Here is a 21810-nt window from a genome sequence, read left to right as displayed (position 1 = left end):
AGCGATTCTCATGCTTCAGCCTCCTTAGTAGCTGGGATTACAGGTGCCTGCCAGCACACCTGGCTAATTTATGGTATCTTTTTTAGTAGAGACAGGGTTTCGCAGTGTTGGACAGGCTGGTCTCAAACTCCTGACCTCAGGTGATCTGCCCGCTTTGGCCTCCCAAAGTGCTGGGATTATAGGCGTGAGGCAGACGTCTGGCTTTACTGCCCATCTTTTAAGAGATGAGGACAGAAAGATTGAATGACATGGTTGTGGCTCCTGCAGCTCTTGGTTCACATAGCCAGGATTCATATCAATCTATTTAGCTCTAAATCTAGTCTCTCAATTGCAGTAATGAACCGTTGACAGTTTTACGAATAAATTATCAAGCGTTTTGATGGGTTTGCTCGCTTAAATTAGTGCTTGTACAGTGATGGGCTGGGTTAGCGTGAAGGAACGTATCTTATGTTGGAAGTACCCTAGAATTAAATGTTAACTCTTGTTAATAAAGCATACATTTGGGGCATTATTAGAAACTTTTTTTCTTTTTTAAGCGGAATTAGATTTCTTAGTTGAGTGGTGTTTGTTATTTATATTTATGTGTTTGTTTGTGACAGGGTCTTGCTTTGTCACCCAGGTTGGAGTACAGTAAGTAGCACAATCATAGCTCATTGCAGCCTCGACCTCTTGGGCTCAAGCAATCCCCTGCCTCAGCCTCCTAAGGGTCTGGGACCACAGGTGCGCATCACTGCGCCCTGCTAAATTTTTACAGTTTTTGTAGAGACGGGTTCTCACCATGTTGCCCAGGCTGGTCTTGAACTCCTGGACTAAAGCAATCCTCTTGCTTCAGCCTCCCAAGGGATTACAGGTTGTGCCACTGCGCCAGGCCTCCATGTATTTGAATGAAAGAGTGGATATATCCTGGAGGTGGCAAAGCTATGCGTGCCTCCCTGGAGGGGAGCTGGAGGCTGTGGGATTACAGTGATGGCATATTCAGGGAGCTCTGGACTTTGCGAGATCCTGAGATAAAGCCAAAGGATGCTTTAAACTGCTTCTGAATGAAATTTTTCCAAGTGAATTTGTTTTATCACTTCTATGTAAATGAAAATATTTGCAGCATGAGTACTAACAAGATTTTTTTTTTTTCTGACGGAGTTTCACTCTGTTGCCAGGATGGAGTGTAGTGGTGCGATTTCTGCTCACTGCAACCTTCACCTCCTGGGTTCAAGCAATTCTCCTGCCTCAGCCTCGCGAGTAACTGGGATTACAGGTACACACCATCATGCCCAGCTAATTTTTGTATTTTTAGTAGAGATGGGTTTTCACAGTGTTAACCAGGATGGTCTCTATCTCTTGACTTTGTGATCTGCCTGCCTTGGCCTCCCAAAGTGCTGGGATTACAGGTGTGAGCCACCGCTCCCGGCCAAGATTTTAAACATTATTTACCAAAGTAGGAGCATGGTAATTATGGTCTTTTTTAATTCTGAAAGTGATTTCTAGTACCAAACTATGAATTTTATACTTGAGAGAATGAGAGGTTTTTCATGGAAACTTGAAGTTATTATGGTTTGCTTCCTGTTCAGGTGCTTTTGCTGGAGAATGTTTGGTGAAGAGCAGTTCTGGTGATGAGAAGTTACAGGTGTACACAGCTGGTGCGGTTTTTAGGATCTTATTTTGCAGTAGCATGTTCCTCAAACAGTTGCCAGGGGAAGGCTTTCCTCCTCCTTACTGGTACCAGCCTTTTCTCTTGCAGACAAGGCAGTATGGGAGGGGTGGGAGACAAATCAGAAGCTGTTGGTTTCTTCAGCCTGGCAAGGATTCAGATTGCAGGTTGTAGACTGGAGACCATCAGCGGGGATACCTTTCCTGACAAAGTGGTGTTTCTTCCTGGCACTGCTTGCCAGAGAAGTTTCAGTTCATCATTCTCCCTCAGAGAAGCCAATATGGACCACATTCCGATACTTCTCTTCCTTTTCCCCTAACACTGAAGGCTCAGCCATGCATGGTGCATGTCCCAGTGTACAGCAGGCTGCATACAGTTAGACCAGATGTTCTTGGAGTACGAAAAGTCCTTGAGTTTCCATTCACTTGTGGGTGGCAGGTATGGCCCTCCTCACCTCCCATTGCTCAGGTTTCTCTGTCCTGCCGTTTTTACATTTTCCAGGCGTTCACCTCCAGGTACCAAAATTCACATCATTTAGATGTTGTGTCTGCCTGCCCATACACTGATGTACCAGTGAGGGATTGTTCTCACCTGATGAGAAGTCCCGATGATGATAGAGCAGAGCTGGCCCCTGGGCGCCGTGATGACACCCTCGAGCTTGGCTGCTTCTGTTCTTCTGCTTCCTCCTCTTGGATTCCTCCGCCTTTGGCTTCCCCTCCAGTTCCAAGCAGAACAAAGCAGGAAGCATGAAGGGGGAAAGGGTGACCCCACTATATCCAGAGAGCAAAACTGTCCCTGAAGTCCCTAGTGAACTTCCATTTGTGTCTCGTTATCTGAAACCGAGTTACCTGGCTGGTCATGTGCAGCCACCAGAGGCAGGGAGATAGTGATTCTGCCTGTATGGAATGTTCTAGCATTCCCTGGTAGCTTTTATTTCTTCAGGCAGCCATGACTTTGCATAGATCATTTCCTTTTGCCCAGGACACTCCTCCTGCTTGTTTTCTCCCCTCCACACCAAACCCACAGTGCATTAACAGTGACAGACTTTTCCTCATCCTCTCAGGCCACTTGGATGTCACCATTTCTTCTCCTTACCCCTCAGGCATAGTCAGCCTCTCTGTGTCTGATGTTTTACGGCTTTGTGTAGGCCCCTGATGGAGAGCTTCTCACTGTGTCTTGGGGTTATTTATCTCAACCTCTGCATCTGTGCTGTCCTGTATGGTAACCAACAGCCACATATCACTGTTTAAACTTAAATACAAGCTAGTTATATTTAAACATAATAAAAATGTAGCCCCTCACATTACCCTCATTTCAAGAGCCACCTGTGGCTACCATACTGTAAGCAGAGCTCAAGAACATTCAACAGTATTGTGAGAGTGGCTACCATATTGAGAGCAGAGGTCTAGAACATTCCCTATCCCAGAAAGTTCTCTTGGACACGCTGCTCAAGGTGGTGAACTCTGAGATCTCCAATCCCCCCAGCTCCGTCACTCAGAACCACAGATGTGGCACCATTAGCCTTAGGGTGGTGCTTGTGTTGTACTGTCTCCTGACTGAAGAAGTAAACTTCAGGCAGTCAAGATTTTCTACAATCCGCACTGCTCCTAAAACTAATGTTACTGGATATGTAAAAGCTATTGAGTGCAGTGCTTTCAAGGAATCCTGAAAGCAAGTGGGGACTGGCATGTGTCCAGATCGCTTGTTTTGCAAAAGAAGAAACAGAGGCTTTAGGGGAAAGGGGTCCACTCAAGGTCATACAATCAGTGGTAGAATGGACTGGAATCTTGATTGTTCATCTCACTCCCTTCCCTTTCCATTAAGCCATACCTGATTGAGTATCACCAACCTGTTTGTTTTGCCTGATTATGTTCCCTTCTCACCTGTTTAATTGGGTTTCAGCTCCTTGCGAGAAGTTGTTTTCAGCTTCCTAGCCCCCTACCTGTAGGCGGTGCTCTGGGAACGCTTAGGAAGCAGATGCATGTGAGCCTGTCTCACCCAATGATTGCTTAGTTTGCAAGAAACAAAAAATGACTCAAACTAGCTTAATCAAAAGGAGGCTTTTAAACAGCAAGATAAGGGTAAAGGCTGGGAACTAGGAAGTTGTCAGGGACCAAGGCCGTCTCTTTGGGGCCATGTAATTTTTTTTCCTCTCGGTCTCTTTATTCTGCTCACCAGCTGACCCAGCTTGCTTGTCACTATATGCAGTCATGTCAGCCCCCAGATCTGTATGACCTCCTAGCCTCAGGGGCACCCAAGTACCTGGCTGCCAATCTGTGTTTTCTTCCAGGTTTCGAGAGGGAGAAGTGATTGGCCCAGCTCTGGGTCACTTACCCAGGGAGAGGTGGGAGAAGTGTGGAAGCACTGTGGTATCAGGGAACCCCTGGGCCAAGCTTGTCCAACCTGAGGCCTGCGGATGGCATCCAGCCCAGGACGGCTTTGAATGCAACCCAACATACATTTGTAAACTTTCTTAAAACATGATTTTTTTTCTTTTTGCCTTTTTTTTTTTTTTTTTTTTAGACAGCTCATCGGCTATTGTTAGCATATTTTTTGTGTGGCCCAAGACAATTCTTCTTCAGCTGTGGCTCAGGAAAGCCAAAAGATTGACCACCCCTGTCCTAGGCCATTATCTGGGCTGTGGGAGGTGTGGGGCAGGGTCAGAGCTGGGAGGGGAGGGCATAGCCTCTGGCCACCATAAGTTAGTGTGTTCTTGGTAATTATATTGCTTGTCAACTGAAGGCAGAACCAGGACAATGAAAGTAATGGGAGTCCCTAGCTTTGTAACAGTTAATGGTTATCTAAAAGTAGGTGAAATTGTGCATGAGTGAGTAGCATGAATTTCTTACTACCAAAGTGCTTAGATGGCTGGCTAACTTTCTGCCAAAGATTCCTCTGCCAGGATCAACGTTTGATTAATATATTTATCCTGTAATAAGAATTTGGGATTCTTACAGCAGAATAGTTGTCATGTGGCTGGCTACACAACCAAAGACAGTCCAGGTGTCCCTGTAAGAGGAGAGATTGAAGAGCTGTTGCCAGGTGCCTACGTGGACCTTCGGCATGATCCGGCCATGGGGAGGCCTCACACGCTCCTGCATCGCCCACATCTTGCCAAGCCATGGAAAACACTTGGGATTCATATCTAAAACCTAATTTAAGCTTGGTGAGGACAGTGGCCTGGTACAGGGTTTGAGTCATAGATGGTGCTTGATTTCTGTTGTATAAAGGGGTATATGATTTTGGAATATTTACCAAAAATGGGCATTTTCTCTATAAAAATTATTCTATCTACTGAGATTATATTATGTAAAGAAATAACGTACACATGGAGATAAAATACAAAGAAGGCATTGATATTCTACAGAAGTGGCAAGAAGATGTGGTGATAGGTGATATTTTTGCCTTCTCTTTCAATTTTGTAATGTAGTAACTTTTTCGGTAGAAAAAAACTAATTTTTAATTAAGGGAGAAACATTCGAAATACATTCAATTGTTCTAGAAAACCTCACCTTCCCATAAAAGTTTAAGATGGAGACATACTTCCATTGTAAATCATGATGCTAACCAGTATTCACGTTTATTGGAAATGGATCCAATTTTAAAATTGCTTTTCTCTTGTGGGCTGGAACCACAAATGATTGTTTGGGGGTTTTTCCCCTTTACTTTCATGGAATTACTCAACTTGGCATGACCAGTGATTTGAGCTGAGAACATAGAACCCTTGATTTGCGGAAATCAGGCTGCCAAAGGTAGAGATCCAGTGGTCGTTGTCTGAAGGGTTTCTTTTGTTCTTGGCCCTCTTGTCCCTGCTCTTACTGTGGGAGGTGAAGCTGTAGGTGCCTCTGAAGCCTTGCCATCCATGGTCACTTCCTGCCCGCTCCCCACCCACCCCTGGGAAAGAGTTCCCAAGTGTCCCAAAGCACTGTGTTGCCTAATGCTTGTTGAGAGTCTACATTTCTCTAGATCTAGCAGAAGTAAAATTTCAGTTTGTTATATTTATAGTTTCAGGAATAGTTTGGGAATGGATTTAATAAAAAATTTAAAATCCTATCATTTTTATATCTTTTTCTCGATATTTAATGCTTTAAAAGACATCAAAGTTATATTCTCCCATTACTCGTCCTATACAATTCAAACCTGTTTTTTGAAGTTGTAATAGATAAAGTTAGCCCTAGGTCAGCCCATATTTGTGTAAACTCCAGCCCACTGCCACAGCTACTTTGGTTGTGATCTGTCATTATCTTACCCACTGTTTCTGCCTCATGTCGTTGCTGCTTTACTCTTCCTGAAGTGGTGTGGCTCTATCTGCAGTCCTCGGCACATGTGTCTCTGTCATTTTTGTCTGAGACTGTAGGCTCTCAGATGGCAGGGTGAAAAGGTTCTTTTGTTTGCTCAAATCTCTCATCATACCCTGAGTCTGTGGAGCTCAATAAATTCTACTTGATATTATTGATAAATTATTTGGAGCCTTTTATGTTAGAAAAGGGATTCTTGGCCAGGCGCAGTGGCTCACGCCTGTAATCCCAGCACTTTGGGAGGCCGAGGCAGGCAGATCACGAGGTCAGGAGATTGAGACCATCCTGGCTAACACGGTGAAACTCCGTCTGTACTAAAAATACAAAAAATTAGCTGGGTGTGGTGGCGGGCGCCTGTAGTCCCAGTTACTCAGGACGCTAAGGCAGGAGAATGGCATGAACCCAGGAGGCGGAGGTTGCAGTGAGCTGAGATAGTGCCACTGCACTCCAGCCTGGGCGACAGAGCGAGACTCTACCTCAGAAAAGAAAAGGGATTCTTAATCCAATGCTCCATTTTACAGATGAGAAGACTGAGGCTCAAAGACCATAATACCCTCAGGAGCCATGATTTACACTGTATTTAGGAATAGTGTCTAGGGCCAGCTTCTGGTGTTGGCTGACTGCAGAGCAGCCTGGTTAGGAGCTCTGGGGTTGGGTGGGTCTGGGCTGCTGGTGCCACTGCAGTATCCCTCCCCTGGAACTTTGGGCCTGCTACCCACCCCTGTTCCTTCCTTTGTGAGATGGGGCTAGCAGTAAACTGTCTTGTTTCATCAGAGGCAGTATTGCAAAATGAATGAGAGCCTGGGCCTAAATTAGGCACAAGTGCAAACCCTCAGAAAACTGTGTAGACCTAGAGAGAGAGAGACATACACACACATCTGTATGGCAAGAGGCAAGGCTTGGGAATGTTCTGATTTCATGTTTTGAATTGGTATAACCTTTGGGAGGATATCCTTGGAATCGCAGAGCTTCATTTACATCATGACTCTTTCCTGCCCGCCCACATTTTCTGAGTGGCCAGAGTTTTAAATGTGGAGCCCGTGAGTTTTTTTCTGTTGCTTCATTCTGGCCTGTGGCCTTTTATTTTCTTGGTATGTCATGAGGCGAAATAAAGTGAAACTCAGTGCTGGTTAATAACTCTCATCATAATGTATATTTCTGTGAATGGCCTTTAGCCGTTTGAGAGGAAAAAGGGTCGTGTAAATTTCAGAAAGGCCTGATTGGCTGGAGACTCAGTGCAGTGTCACAGTTAAGAGTATTGATTTTTTTTAATTTTTTAAATTTTGTATTATTGTGGTAACAAAGACATAAACGTAATACTACCATCTTAACCATATTTAAGTATAAAGTTCAGTAGTGTTAAGTATATTCACGTTGTTGTGCAATGGATCTGCAGAATTTTTCATCTTGTTAAACTGAAACTCTATGCCCAATAAACAACTCCTATTTCTCCCCCTCCCAGCCCCTGGCAGCCACCATTGTACTTTCTGTTGCTCTGAGTTTCACTACTGCAGATAACTCATATAAGTAGAGTCGTATGGTATTTGTCTTCTTATTTCTGGGTTATTTGGCTTAGCATAATGTCCTCAAGGTTCATTCACACTGTAGCATATGACAGGATTTCCCTCTTTTTTTTTGAGTTATATTCTGTTGTATGTATATTTCACATTTTCTTCATTTATCTGTTGACATTTGGGTTGCTTCCACCTTTTGGCTATTGTGAATAATGCAGCTATGAACATGGGTGTGCAAATGTCTCTTCAAGATCCTGCTTTCAGTTCTTTCGGATGTATACCCAGAAGTGGGATTGTTGGATCGATCATAGTGTAGTTCTGTGAGTAACCCTCATACTGTTTTCCACAGCTGCCATGCCATTTCACGTTCCCTCCAACAGTGCCCAAGGACTCCAGTTCCTCTATGCCCTCACCCACACTTGTAATCTTCTGGATTGCAGATTTTCTGGATCAATCATCTGGATTACACTTGATTTTCTGTGTTGGGCCTGGATATTTAGAAAAGTATTCCTCCTTTGGAGTGGTAAATATGTGAAGTTTTTACTATAAAATAATGGGCATCCTAATGAGTGTGAGGTAATATCTCATTGTGGTTTTGATTTCCTTCATGGTTAATGTGGTTGGGCATCATTTCATGTCCTGGTTGGCCATTTATGTTTCATATTTGGGGAAATGTCTCAAGTCCTTTGCCTATTTTTTAATTGATTTATTTGATTATCTGATGTTGAGTATGGATTATTAAATCAGACTGGCCTGAACTTAAATCGTGGCCCTTCCATTTTGGAGCAAAAGCAGCTGCATGTCCCACTTGTTTCTTCATGTCCCCTTGGTTTCTTCGGTGTAATGCCAGCGTAATGATAGCCCCACCTTGTAGTTAGGAGTGTTGGGGCAGTCAGTGAGGGAAGCACTCACTCCAGAGGAGCTTGTTAGTAAGGAGAAGGCAGCCGGTCCATTCCTAATAGGGGTCTAAAGGAAGGAAGAAGGGCTGAAGGAAGTAAAAAGAGCCTCCTCCATAATGGCAGCCATTCTTGAAATCCACCCTGACTGCCTTCATTTTTAATGTTAGTGGACTTTTAAGACAACCAAAAGGTTGTTCTTGGATGACCAGAGACTGTGGCATAGGGAGGATGGTCACGTTGCCAAGGACCTCTCTCAGCCTCCTGGGTAGTGTGCTGCTGGTAGTTTGCATAATTGCTTCAGCTTTTTGGCAAAGTGCATGTAAAAGCCTAAAGTCACAGCCAGAGGAAACCTGATTCCTGAGATGGCAGCTTGATGCTCCTGCCCCATCCCAGGTGCACACCTCGCTGGGCAGCTCTGGCTCTGAGTTGAGAGAGACAGCAAAAACCTCCAACTAACAATACTGAAAAGCAGGCATTGGGGGCTTTGGGGGAAGGTTCTTTTCAAATCTCATAATGGGGAAAGACAAAAGACTGGGAATCATTGTAAAGAAGTTAGTCATAGATGCTTCACTCTTTAAAATCATCCCAGCACAAGGTTAAACAGCATGCAGTTTTCACAACGTCCCGGAAGGCGATGAGTGCAGTGAGGTGAAACGTGGCCATCTGAGCACACAATGACCAGGCTTGGAAGGTCGATTTCCCCTGTGCTGGCCCTCAGAATTTAAGGCACTACTTTTAAGCTGAGCGTGCAGCACTTGATTTTCTGTGTTGGGCCTGGATGTGTAGAAAGGTATCCCTCCTTCAGAGGGGTAAATATGCAAGTTTTTACTGAATTATTTCATTTAATCAAAGCAGCCGACTTCTCTTGCCTCCCCTCTTTCTGTCTTGGGGTTAAATATTTGGTCCCATGTAACAACTCTTGATTCTTAATGATGCCAAATGGAAGCTGCGCGTGCTGGGATTTGCCATATTCAGTTATTGTCAGTAGAGACTTTCTTAGTCTCTCTTTTTTTTGAGACAGAGTCTTGCTCCGTCACCCAGGCTGGAGTGCAGTGGCCCGATCTTGGCTCACTGCAACCTCTGCCTCCTGGGTTCAAGTGATTCTCCTGCCTCAGCCTCCCAAGTAGCTGTGATTGCAGGCACGTGCCACCACACTTAGCTAATTTTTTGTATTTTCAGTAGAGATGGGGTTTTGCCGTGTTGGCCAGACTGGTCTTGAACTCCTGACCTTGTCATCTGCCCGCCTCGGCCTCCCAAAGTGCTGGGATTATAGACATGAGCCACCACGCCTGGCCACAGTCAGTAGAGACTTTTGAAAGAAAATATTACCTCTTTAATGATGTTTTTAGTCCAAGTAAATTGTGGTAATGTTTAAGAAATTTGCTTACCACAAAAACAGTTTTCAAGGAGCATTTGAACTTGTCCACTTTAAGCCATAAAACAGATTAAAGTGTTTGAAATCTTTTGGGATTGTAAATGTATGTCAGAGTACTGACTTTTAAGAGATCTTGATGATCATATCATCTGTTTTCATTTTCTACTACAGGAGAACATTCAAGACTGAAACTTAACACAACTAAAACCTGAGTTTCCCACTTGCCTAAGAGTCATAGATATCTAAAAAGTATGCAACTTCCCAAGTTGATTTCTTTCAGGATATGGGCCCTTCAAAGGAAAGCAGTGAGGCTGGGGTTTTCCAGGTGGAAAGGTCACATTTCCACATATAACTCACTGAACATTGTATTGGGTTGGGAGAAGAATTGGTTCACTATTTTAAACTTTTTGTTTCATCGTGAGGACTTCCCCATCCCCTCTCCTCAGCAAAGCACAAAAGTATTTCCTAATTTTTAAGTCATGGGCTTCCTTTAATGGATTCTGACCTCAGATCACTTCCAGATAAGCATTGTGTAATGGGATGGGTGGGGTTAGGTATTTTAGTCACAGATGCATGAGAGGAGGGAGGGTGGAGGGCAACAAAGTTTGTAACTGGAGCCTATAGCAATTTAATCTCTTGTCATCAGCCAGGTCACAGAGTCTCACTTCAGGACAGCTGTGCAAGCAGAATCCCCATCAGGATTTTCTTGATGTCATTGACAGTCACCTGTACATGCCTCTGGGACCTTTCCTACTCCTTTCTCTTTTTATTTTTTTCCCTTGGTCACATGTTTTATTCTACTACATAGCTCACTAGCTCTTCTCTGCAAGTTACAGAGCTGTGATGGCACCTTGCTCATTGAGTATTTCTGGTTGAATAGTTTCCAATGGCACCTCTCCGGAGATGAGTCCTGTGTTAGTCTGTTCTCAGACTGCTAATAAAAACATACCTGAGACTGGGTAATTTATAAAGGGAAGAGGTTTATTTGACTCACAGTTCAGCGTGGCTGGGGAGGCCTCAGGAAACTTACAATCGTGGTGAAAGGAGAAGCAAACATGTCCTCCTTCACATGGCAGCAGGAGAGAGAAGTGCTGAGCAAAAGGGGGAAAAGCCCCTTATAAAACCATCAGATCTCATGAGAACTAACTCAACTGTCATGAGAACAGGATGGGGGAAACTGCCCCCATGATTGTCTCCACCTGGTCCCTCCCACAACATGGGGATTATGAGAACGATAATTCAAGATGAGAATCGGGTGGGGACGTAGCCAAACCACATCAAATCCCAAGTGCACATGTCTGACCCTGATCCCTTTATGTGAGACTGGGGTCATGATCCTCCTGCCCCCATCTTCTGAGCCCTATTCCTACTTGGGCGTGCTTAGGCACTTCAGCATCTGCATCCTATTGATGTCTTAAGGGTGGTTCCAGACCTTGGAGGTGCACACAACGCACTGCTGATGAAAACCTAGAATATAGAATGGAAGTTACATTTATTCATAGAGTGAAAATCCAAAAATAGACCAGAGAGAAAATATATGAAAAAATTAAGAATGTTTATTTTAGGGAGGTAGAATTATACATAACGTTTTTTTCCTTAGATAAATATATAGGTAGATATAATATTAGTGTTTACAGTTTCTCTGCCACCAACTAAAATATTTTTTTCAGGAGGAAAAGAAACCCAGCCAGCCAACATACCCAAAAACCATCTCTTAGGCCCAAGAGGGAAAAATTGGGCTTCTTTTCTTGAAATTGCCATTTGTGCCACTGTTGTATTATTTTACCAGTCACTCCAGATTCCAGGCTCCTCTACCTGAGTTCTCTCTCCTTCCACAGTGAAACTTATACCTTCCTGTTTCCTGGCTGCCACTCAGATTTAGGGTCCATGTTTCAGACCTCAGTGACTGTAATAGCCGTTCCTTCTGCCTCTTAGGACGGTTCTTTCTGTAATAGCCTTTATCATCATATCTCATCATATCATCAGGGGATGATAGCTTTTAATGAGGGTCTAAAATTTGCAGGTAAGATATCCCTGCCTCTGACATGAGATAGATGTATTGCATGTTATTTAACATATGACTCTACTGAGTGCGCAGTTGTATGTAAAAGCATTGTTCTAGGTACTGGATTGAAAGTGGACCAAATGCTAGATAAAGGAGCATACAAGTGTCATAAGGAAGACAGTTGCCGAGAGAGAAGAAAGGATGGGAAAATGTTGTGTCTACTAAGTTCAAGGTTCTGAATTGGAAAGCTGCAGCTATTGAGGAGAAGAGTCTTTTAAAATTCCCAGAGGGTTTTTGTTATCTTTTATTGATGCAATGCTATTTTGTGGCATAAACCTTAATAATTTTGAGGTTGAAACTCTATCAGGATAAAATGATCCTTTTCTATCCTAAGCTTAATAAACATTATTTAAGTACAAATTAAATACATGGAATCTGCCCATCTATATTATAAATGTCATTTGGCAGAAACTACACCTTGACTTTTGGTTCGTTCACAAAACCTTAATTTTTATTTTTTTCTTTTTTGCCTTCAGTGCATTTTGTCTGATTTTACATGAAAAGCCTGTGATTTCTCAAGTCTTGAGTCTGGGGAGCAGTCGTCATCCTTTTTTCCCCTCTCCCTTGTCTTCTGGATGTTCAAGCGATTTTAATTAGATGTTGGGCTTATATGTCAAGTGCTGGCATTGCAGTCCATGATAATCCAGGGACTTGGAAGCACATGTTATGCATTGCCCTGGGTTGATGCAGTGGAACTGGGGTGGGTTGGAGGTACTGTTCTAAATCTGCTTCTTGTGGTAGGGTAGGTCAGGTTGTCCTGCGTTGACAAGGAAGAAGTCTGGGTGAGGAAGCAGGATGAAAGTAGAGCAGATGCTAGAGTCCACTTTCAAGTAGGATCCCAGGACCTGGCTTAAAGTTAAAGAACAGCAAAGATGAAAGGTGCTGCACAGCAGCACCAGGTCGGTGGCCACGTTAATGACCTAGAAAGCAAGTGCTGTGAATCCAAAAGAAAGGACAGCTCTGAGCTAGAGTACTTGGTGCCTTTGCTCAAACAAATCCTTTTCTGGCACCCCCAGGCCTCCCCTCCCGCTTCAAAAAGTTTCTGAATTATGCCAATCCATTGAGGCTCAGCTCAAGGCCATCCCATGCCCTTCCGTCGTAATAAAGCTTTGTTTCCTGGGCTTTAAACATATTCCTTTTTTCTTAGGTACAGAATGAACTTTTTTAAAAGGGAAGTTGTCAGAGGCTCTGTAAAACATTAAACCTGCTTTACTTTAGGGATGGGGTAGTTTGGAATCAGATTTGCTCGTGTTATGGACTGAACATTTGTGTCCCCCCAAAATTCCTGTGTTGAAGCCCCAATACACAGTGTTACGGTGTTTGAAGAGAGGCCCTTGGGAGGTGATTAAGTTTAATTGAGATTGTATGAATGAAGCCCTCATTAATGGGATTACTGTCATCCCAGTAAGAGGTAGAGACCCCAGAGCTTCCTCTCTCTTCACCCTGTGAGGATACAGCAAGAAGGAAGCTCTCTGCAAGTCAGGAAGAGACAGGGCTCTCACTAGAATACACTTGTGCTGGCACCCTGATCTTGGACTTCCCCTCCAGAACGGTGAGAAACAAATGTGTGTTGTTTAAGCCACCCAGTGCCTATGATTTTATTAGAGCAGCCCGAGCTCCATTCTCCACTCCCTGGCTTCCTGCATGGACTTTGCAGCTGGCACCCTGATCTTGGACTTCCCCTCCAGAACGGTGAGAAACAAACATGTGTTGTTTAAGCCACCCAGTCCCTATGGTTTTATTAGAGCAGCCCGAGCTCCATTCTCCACTCCCTGGCTTCCTGTATGGACTTGGCAACCAGAGCTTCACGAGGCATAGTTTAAAAGCTGTTTCTCTGTAACACAGCCACAGGTCTAATTTTGACCCTCATAACACTTTGTTAGGGGAGATTTGCGGGTAAGGAAATTGGCTTGCTTTTCTTTTCACCGTGTCTCAGTAGAAACAGAAGCAGAAAGGCCCTGAGATACTGGGCCTGCCTTTCTCGGTAGGGTGTGGCAGCACCCTGGGCTGGGGAGGCCAGGGCTGGAGGGGAGGCTCCCATGGTGGAGGGGTTGAAAGCTGGGTTGTAATGAGCTGCTTTTCTGCAGATGCCTAAATGATGTGGGTTGAGAAATCATGATCTTAGCTTTTAGTAGTATATTTTTCTGTTTATGTTAGGTGAGTCATCAGTCTGTCTCTGACTATGTTCAGATCTGGAAGTTTTCTGGAAGGAGATTTGTTATTGCTGTGATAGTGTGGGTTGTTGATCTGGATTAGCAGGGAGCGGCCCCTAATGCATTTCTTAAGAAAATGGTATTTAGTTCAGACTTTGGCTTTGAACTTTGCCTTTGACAAAGATAAAAGTGCGACTTGACTGGTGTTTGAAAAACATGGTGATATGGCCAGGGGCGGTGGCTCACGCTTCTACCCCAGCACGTTGCGAGGCCGAGGCGGGCAGATCACCTGAGGTCAGGAGTTCGAGACCTGCCTGGCCAATGTGGTGAAACCTTGTCTCTACTAAAAATACAAAAAAAATTAGCCAGGCGTGGTGGTGTGCACCTGTAATTCCAGCTACTTGGGATGCTGAGGCAAGGGAATCACTTGAACCCCGGCAGGCGGAGGTTGCAGTGAGCTGAGATTGCGCCATTGCAGTCCAGCCTGGGCAACAAGAGTGAGACTCCATTTAAAAAAAAAAAAAAGCAAAATATTAAAACTCCATTTAATGGTCAGGTCATCCATCCTTAATGGGTTGAGTCATTGCTAAATTAATTTAAAATAATGTATTTAAAAAGGTACCTCTGTTCCCTAGTGTCACATAACGTGAAACATCCAATTAAGGTAACTCTATAACATAAAGTAAGTGGCTAAAAAAGTGCTGAACGCCAAAGGCCAGAGATTCAACCTTTTGTGTGTGTTAGAATTTCCCAGTTGTTCAAATGCAGGTTGCTGGATCTACCCCAGAGTTTTTGATCCAGTAGGTTTGGGGTGGGACCAAGAATTTGCATCTCTAACAAGCTCCCAGGTGGTGCTGGTGCTGAAGCTCGTGTGGGGACCACATTTTGAGAACTTCTCCCATAGACTGAACTCATGGTTTAGGTTCTGTCAGCTGTGGCCCATATGCTGCTGGAGGGAGTGGCCAGATGTCCTGACCTCTGTGCCCACAGTGAGGTCCAAGCTGAGTAGGTTTGACCAGCAGCTGTCATCACAGAGTGAACAATGTAAATAACGAATGTTGGGTGGTCTGACACCTTTTAAAAAAAATCCACATGGAGGAGATCAGAGGGCTAAGTGTGGGCAGCAGTCAGGGTAACTCCATGTGGTTACTGCCCACTCACTGTCTGCTGTTGTTCACCTGTTCTTCAGAGTGTGGTCAGGATGGTGGCCTTGCCCAGCACAGGAGGTCCTTGTCCTCCTGACCACCTGACCCGACCCACCTCTTACCATCTGCAGGTACTCCCTGCCCCTTCCCTGAGCTGTGGGGAACTATTTGCAGTCATCAAATTCATCATGCTGCTTTCTTTTAATTCCCACACTTGCCAAGGTGGGACTGCCCCTCACCTCTGGCATTCCTCCTTCCCAGCGGTGTGTGGGAACTCAGCACTGGACCTTTCCCCTTTCCCCACTCCCACCCCTCCCCACCCCCACGAACATCTCACTTGGGATCATCTCTTCTGAGGTTGGGCCTGCACAGCCGCCCTCTGCACTCTCGCCACGCTATGGGCTGCCCTTGACCCCTTGGCACACAGACCTGCAACGGTGGCCTGCTCAGCTGTCTCCTTAGGGGTGGAGCTTGGTTTTCTTTCATCAGTGTTCTGCAATGAATTGAATGCATGATTGCTCACAGGAAGGTAGGGGAGGGATAAACACCTTGTGATATGTTTCTTACAAGGTTTTATATGTAGAAAGTTGTATGAAAGTGTCAGATATCTGTATATGAAGTATATGTGAAGTTCTATGATAGTTTTGCATAATTTAAGAATTAACTAAGGAGCTGAGACCCAATCCCTTGGGTCGAGAGTTGCCTGGCACCCGGGGCCTGCTTGTTTCCCTCCACTCTGCGTGTTCGTTGCTGGCCCCTCATAGGCTGTCCCAGCCCTCTTTGACTTCTCTCCTTTCGACCCAGCCTTTCCTGAGATGCTCCAGGCTCCCTGGCCTCCTGCATCTCGGAGGTCCTCTTGTGTTTGTTTTCTGTGCTCAGAGCGCCATGGTACTGTTGGCCACAGAGGAGGCGTCTGGGGTCCCTCGGGGCAGGCACAGCAGGAGGAAGCCGTCTCCAGGGGCATGACCTTGGAGCTGAGTATTGACAGGAGAGTCAGCCAGACAAAGAAAGGCCAAAACTCCACCCCTCTCCCCCGCTATTTCTACGTGACCATGGGCCCTGGACACACCAAGACGGTGACCCGGAGCCTCCTATTGTTGTGGGGAGCCCCTGGGAAAATGTTGGTATTTTCTTCATAGAACAGTATTCTCCAGTATTCTTCAGTAAATCAACTTTCTTTTTTATCCCCAACCCCAGTCTGATTGTGAAGAAGTCTAAGCAACAGAAAGATTTTGCCAAATAGATTATCTTTTTTTAGAACAAAATAGATAATGGTATTAATAGGAACTTGGCACTTACTCTTGTCCAAGTACTGTTTTTAAGCGCTCTCAAGGATGTTTCGGTTAATCCCCACAACAAAGCTGTGTTGGGGGGTGGATGCTGTTATTGTCTGTGATTTATGAATGAGGAAACTGACACACAGAGGGGTCAAGGAGCTTGCCTGTTTCCTAGTAGTTAGTACCAGAGCTGGCATCATCAGTTGCCTGCTCCTTTTCCTCTTTGCTTTTGTATCCATTACCCCAAGGCATTAGGATGAGCCAGCCAAGTTCTAGTCCTGGCTCCACCCCCTGGTTAGCTCTGTGTCCCGTGCCTTGCCATGGAGGGATAAAACCAATTCCTAGCTTATCCATTGGTTGTGAAGATGAAATCAGTGGGGTACTAGTAAAGCAAACTGCCCGGCACATAGTAAGTGCCCAGAAAATGTGACATTGGACCTCTTTAAGCTTCGGTTTCCACATCTGGGAAGAGAGTGGGGGTTGAGCTAAGTCATTTTCCAGTGTCCCTTTCAGCTCCACGTTCCTGTGAGCACTGACAGTTTCCTCACAATCCTGAAGAAAGAAGGAAAGTAAGGGTGGGGTGGCGAAGGTCGCCATTGTGACGTGGCTGCTGGTGGGAAGTCCCTGGGGAGGCAAGGCCCAGCTTCCCAGACACAGCCCTCAGGCGCTCATCGTGGTGGCACTGACCAGGGGCCATGGTGGGCTTTTCCACCCCAGCATGTCTCATAAAATTACAAGAACCACAGTTGAAAATCAGTGTTACAGAAATGGTAACAGGACAGGGCAAACTGTTACAAAGATCAGCACTTAGGATTCTGACTGTGGTTGAATATTTGTTTCTCTTTAGTTTTGTTGTCTTTAATCAAGAACTGAGAGCCCTGACTTTCAGCTCCTCAAAAAGTACAGCTTCCTTCCCCTTGCAGATGCAAAGACAAACGTCATTTCTTTCCAAGGATAATTTTCTCCCATGCGTTATGTCCTGTCTACGGCTTTTTCTTGATTCTTCTCCAGCTCCTGTAGCCCTCCCATTTAGAGCCCCCAGCCGCCCACCACCAGAGCTGCACAGAGCTCCTGGTGCTCTGTGGCCTGGGCTCATCCAGCCAGGCCTATTCTCTGTGCCTCTTCCTGGTTCTCTTCCCTGGACTTCCCACTGCCATGCGGTCTTCGGTGCTCCTCTGAACTGTTGTCATGACCTCTAACCAGACTGAGTCAGGACTTTTAACTTCCTCATCTCTAAGTCATCCTTCCACAGCCTTGGAAGTTTACCCTAAACAGCTATTTTGGGAGAGAGTGGGGATAAAGATCTGCAGGCCTCTTGCTCCTGGCCCTTGTTTCTGCTTATCTTGGCTTCTCTTTTTAAGAATGTGTGTGCCTCTCTCCTCTTCACACCCCTCCCCTCCCATGGCTCCCATCTCAGGCAGAGTTAGGTGCTCTGTTCTGTGTCCATAGCTCTTTTTCTAGCACTTGTTCTCACCATTTGGTACTGGCCTTTCATGTGTCTGATCCACTATGTCATGCACTCCCTGCCTGCCAGGATATCGTTCCGGTGCTGAAGAATGTATAATATCAAATCACTTTTGCTTTAAAAAACCCCAGTCTTCTGGAATTCCCAATTTCTTACTAATTAATATTTGGATCAACTAGACCTTAAGCAACCTAAAGTCAGCCAGCCTCGTCTTCTGTATTCATGCGCGTACTATCTGGTCATTAGACAAAATGGGTCGTTTTCAGTGATGAGTTAATAATTACCTGCACACCTTGTTTATGTTGGTCCATTTACCTAAAATAGCTCCCATCAGTTAAACCTGTATGGATTTTACCTGTCCTTCCAGAACCACGCCCCTTTCCACAAAAACTGACAACAATGATAGTAAGAAGAATGGTAGTTGACATTTTATTAAATGTTTACTGTGTGCAGGCTTGTTTTTTTCCACACATTACCTAGCTCACAATAACCCTATGAGCTAGGCAGTAAGTACTATGCAGATTTCGCAGATTAGGAAACTGAGGTGGCAAGTGATCAGATAACCCATTTGAGGTTGCGTAGCTAGATCAGGGTAGAGCCAGGTTCGATCCCAGATACCTGGCTCCAGGGCCCATGCTCTTGACCTGATAAACAGCCGAAATTCATCTTTCTTTGCTGAAGTTCCGGAACACTTTCTTTGTATTTCCCTTATTTTAGTAGTCTTGTACTTCTCTGCTATCCTGATTGAAACCTGGATTTCTAGCAGCATGCCTGGCATGAGGCAAGAACTTAACAGTATTTCTTTATACCAAATGAATGTTGTCTTTAAAACATTCTGTTTTCCTCTAGCTAGACTGTCATATAATGCAACTGTGGGAAATAATCAGGTTCTCACTGGAGTATTTTCCATGAAAGATCCACAGAAGTCATGTCAGGGTTAGGAGTGGACTTGGGCAAATGAATCCGTTCATCCATTGAATGTCCTATGCGTATCTACTATTTCCCAGGCATGGAATATGGCAGGGAACACAGAAATCTCTGCCTCCTGGGCTCTGCTTTCTGTTGTAGTAGAGGTAAAGCTGTTCATCCTCTGTAAACAGTTTGACAACATTAAGTCTACATGGTCATTTTACTTTGTTTTTTCTAAGAAATTTCCTTGAGCTGTTGGTAACAACAGACGCTGCAGATGTTAATCCCTGTTGTTGTTAACTTTTCTCCAGAGATGTAATGTTCAGTTTTCTCCTTTCCAGAATCGATTTATGTTGTTCAAACAGAGGGTTGAGAATAACTGGAATTTTTTTAACTTCTTCCTTTTTTTTTTTTTATGGCATAGAGTTCAGAATTTTCAGGAGAGATGAAGAGTTATAAAATGCTCTATGGTGGGTAACACACAGAAAAAGCCAGAAAATTGGAGAATAAGGATCTGTCTTCTCCTTTCCTTCTAGAGCTCCTCTTTCTTACAGGGCATTTAACATGTGATTTAATATCATGTCCTTAAAAGAAGGAGAACTGCAGTTCAGAACTTAATGTCAGTGCTTTGTGAAAATGCAAGAAAGGATCCCTGTATTCTACACTTGAGAGAGCCAGATACTAGACAAATAGGAGGTCGTGTGCACGTTGCTTTTTCTCTTTCTCGATCATGGCATTGATTCTGTTCATAACAATGATGCAATGTCATACTCTTCCCCACACATTTGTGTGCAGATAGAAAGAATGCAACAGCACAGAGTTGTTGGGGAATAATTTGGCATCTGAAATATGGACATAACAGCATAGATCATATTTATGACTCTGTTGGGAGTGTCACAGCAATGATTTAATAGGAGGCAGTTGTCTCCAAGGCCTCCTGAATTATGACTGGTTTTAAAATTCTTAGAACCCATTGGAGGCTATTGTTTCTGGAAGGCTACATAATTTAAGTTCTCCACATCCTGTCATTATAGGAGATGTCAGAATAGTAAAATCTAATCCTGGACTAAGGTGTTATCACAGCCCTTTGGTTTGGTGGCTTTGCCGACTTTATAAATATGCCTGTCAGTGCCTGTGGTCTCCACAGTTGGGTGTCGGCAGCGAATATAATTTCTCACATTTTGCATGGAGGGACTGGAACCCAGAAGGCATACATTTTCCCAGGAGGCATGAGCACAGTTGGCCCAAGAGGTAGAGCAGCCCCTCCTTCAGCTCAACCTCCACTACACTGAGCCAAGCCACACTTCCTACACTGGCCTCTGTGCAGCTGTCTCTCAGCAAGAATGCAAGTCAGGGAGAGAAGCCAGATCCCTGGGATTGTTCTAGAGAACAGAAACCTCAGAGTAGCCCTCCTTAGACCACCTAACACATCGCATCCCTGCATACATATAAGGGACTCAGTGCTGGTAGGATTGGCTTAGGAATGATGTAAGTGAAAACAGTGCCCGGGTTTATCATTAGAACAAGGTTCTCAGCTGACAGTTGCTTCGGACTTTGATTTTATTCTCCTCGACCTGCCACTCCACTCGAGTCCACATCTCTCAAGACTGCACATGCCTGAAGGAGGACTGATTACAAAGCTATAGCCTTGTCCTCAGTCTGGATCTTTTTGCATTGTTGAGAAAGCAGCTTACTTGGACTGATTCAGCAGGCCAAATTTAGAACAAAGATTTTAACTATCTCCCTTTATAAATTACTGAGCTCTTTTGTAGCCAGGCTACTCTTTAGTATGAACAAAAAATATAAAACTTTGTTGTTAATCTATACAACTTTGTTGTTAAACTATAAAATCAGTAATTGTTACCATGTGAAATGAATTTGGATAAAGGAGATACATTTTTAACCCCTTCCCAGGGTTTAGGAGAGATAAAATGGTGAGATTTTAACTCTGAATCAGAGGTTCTTATTAGAGGTGGTTTTGTTCCTCCTGACCCCTAGGGGACATTTAGCAGTGCCTGGAGGCATTGATGGTGGGCAGATGCTACTATGCCCAGGGAGACTGCTAAACATTCTACAGTGTATAAAACAGTTCCTCGTGACAAAGAATTACCCAGTCCCAAAATGTCAGTAGTGCTGAGGTTGAGAAACCCTCCTCTAAACTCTTGGGTTTATTTGCTAACCTTTACAGTGGATCAGCTTTTACTTAGTTCATGCAGAGGTGAAATTAATACTAGTGCTCAAATATGTCTTTGTATTCTGGACTTGGCCTGGGTCCCCTGAGCAAGTCTGGGACAAGCTCCTGCCATGTGTTGAGGACCTGAATTCAAGCAACTGACAAGAGTATTTGAACTGTGTTCTCAGTGGTGGGAGTGAAGGAGATGAGCCCACGTGCTAGGAAGTGCATAGGGTTGCATGAGGAAATAGAGAGTAAAGCTGCAGTGTGGAGCCCTGCTATTCAGAGTGTGCTTGGAGAACTAGCAGGGGAGGCATTATTGGGGAGCTTGACGGAAATGCTCCCCTCAGACTTGCTGAATCAAATCTTTAATTTAGCAAGATCCCCAGCAAGGCTTGTGCATATAGAAGTTAGAGAAGCATGGGGTAAACTTTTTTTGTTTTTGTTTTTACTTTGGAGGAAAATACACCTTTTTTCACATCGTGGCTCTGACTCTTACTAGCTGTGTGACCTTGGCCAAGTTATAAAACCTCACTGCACCTTACTTATTTTAGCCGGAAAATGGAGATCATAATATCACCCGTCCTATGAGATTGTTGTAAGATCAAACAAGCTTATTTGTGTCAAGAACTCATATGGTAAAAGCTCAACAAACTGTTGCTAGTGATAGTAAGAAAAAGATCACAAAAGTAGAAAACATTAGGCAGACAGCTTACATCTTAAACCTCACAGTTGTTGTCACCAAACAATACTTGTATTTTTGCAGATCCAGTTTCTCTGAATACTAAAATAAAACCGAAATTTCATAAACTTCTGTAGACAGTGGTCCTTGTCAGTAGTCCAAGTGGCAGAGAGTGCATGGATCTTGGGACAAGCAGCCTCTACTGCTAGG

At 44.4% G+C, this 21810-nt stretch overlaps 1 protein-coding gene across 10 annotated transcripts in view; it reads left to right on the top strand.

Annotated features, from left to right (window-relative positions):
- The window catches only part of TBC1D1 (TBC1 domain family member 1), a 242938-nt gene that overhangs the window by 170818 nt on the left and 50310 nt on the right, over window positions 1-21810 (top strand). The window contains exon 1 of one of the 10 annotated variants that reach the window (XM_023224641.3): window positions 13370-13488. The exons of the other annotated variants lie outside the window; for them this stretch is intronic. Coding sequence (XP_023080409.2) covers window positions 13389-13488 — 100 coding nt within the window. The 5' untranslated portion in view covers window positions 13370-13388. Of the gene's footprint in view, window positions 1-13369; window positions 13489-21810 lie in introns of those variants that run through there. 10 annotated transcript variants of the gene reach the window in all.

This window comes from Piliocolobus tephrosceles, chromosome 3, assembly GCF_002776525.5.
Source record: "Piliocolobus tephrosceles isolate RC106 chromosome 3, ASM277652v3, whole genome shotgun sequence".
Taxonomy (NCBI): Eukaryota; Metazoa; Chordata; class Mammalia; order Primates; family Cercopithecidae; genus Piliocolobus; species Piliocolobus tephrosceles.
The sequence above is the reverse complement of the archived record's forward strand: the minus strand, read 5'-3'. Positions and strand labels throughout refer to the sequence as shown.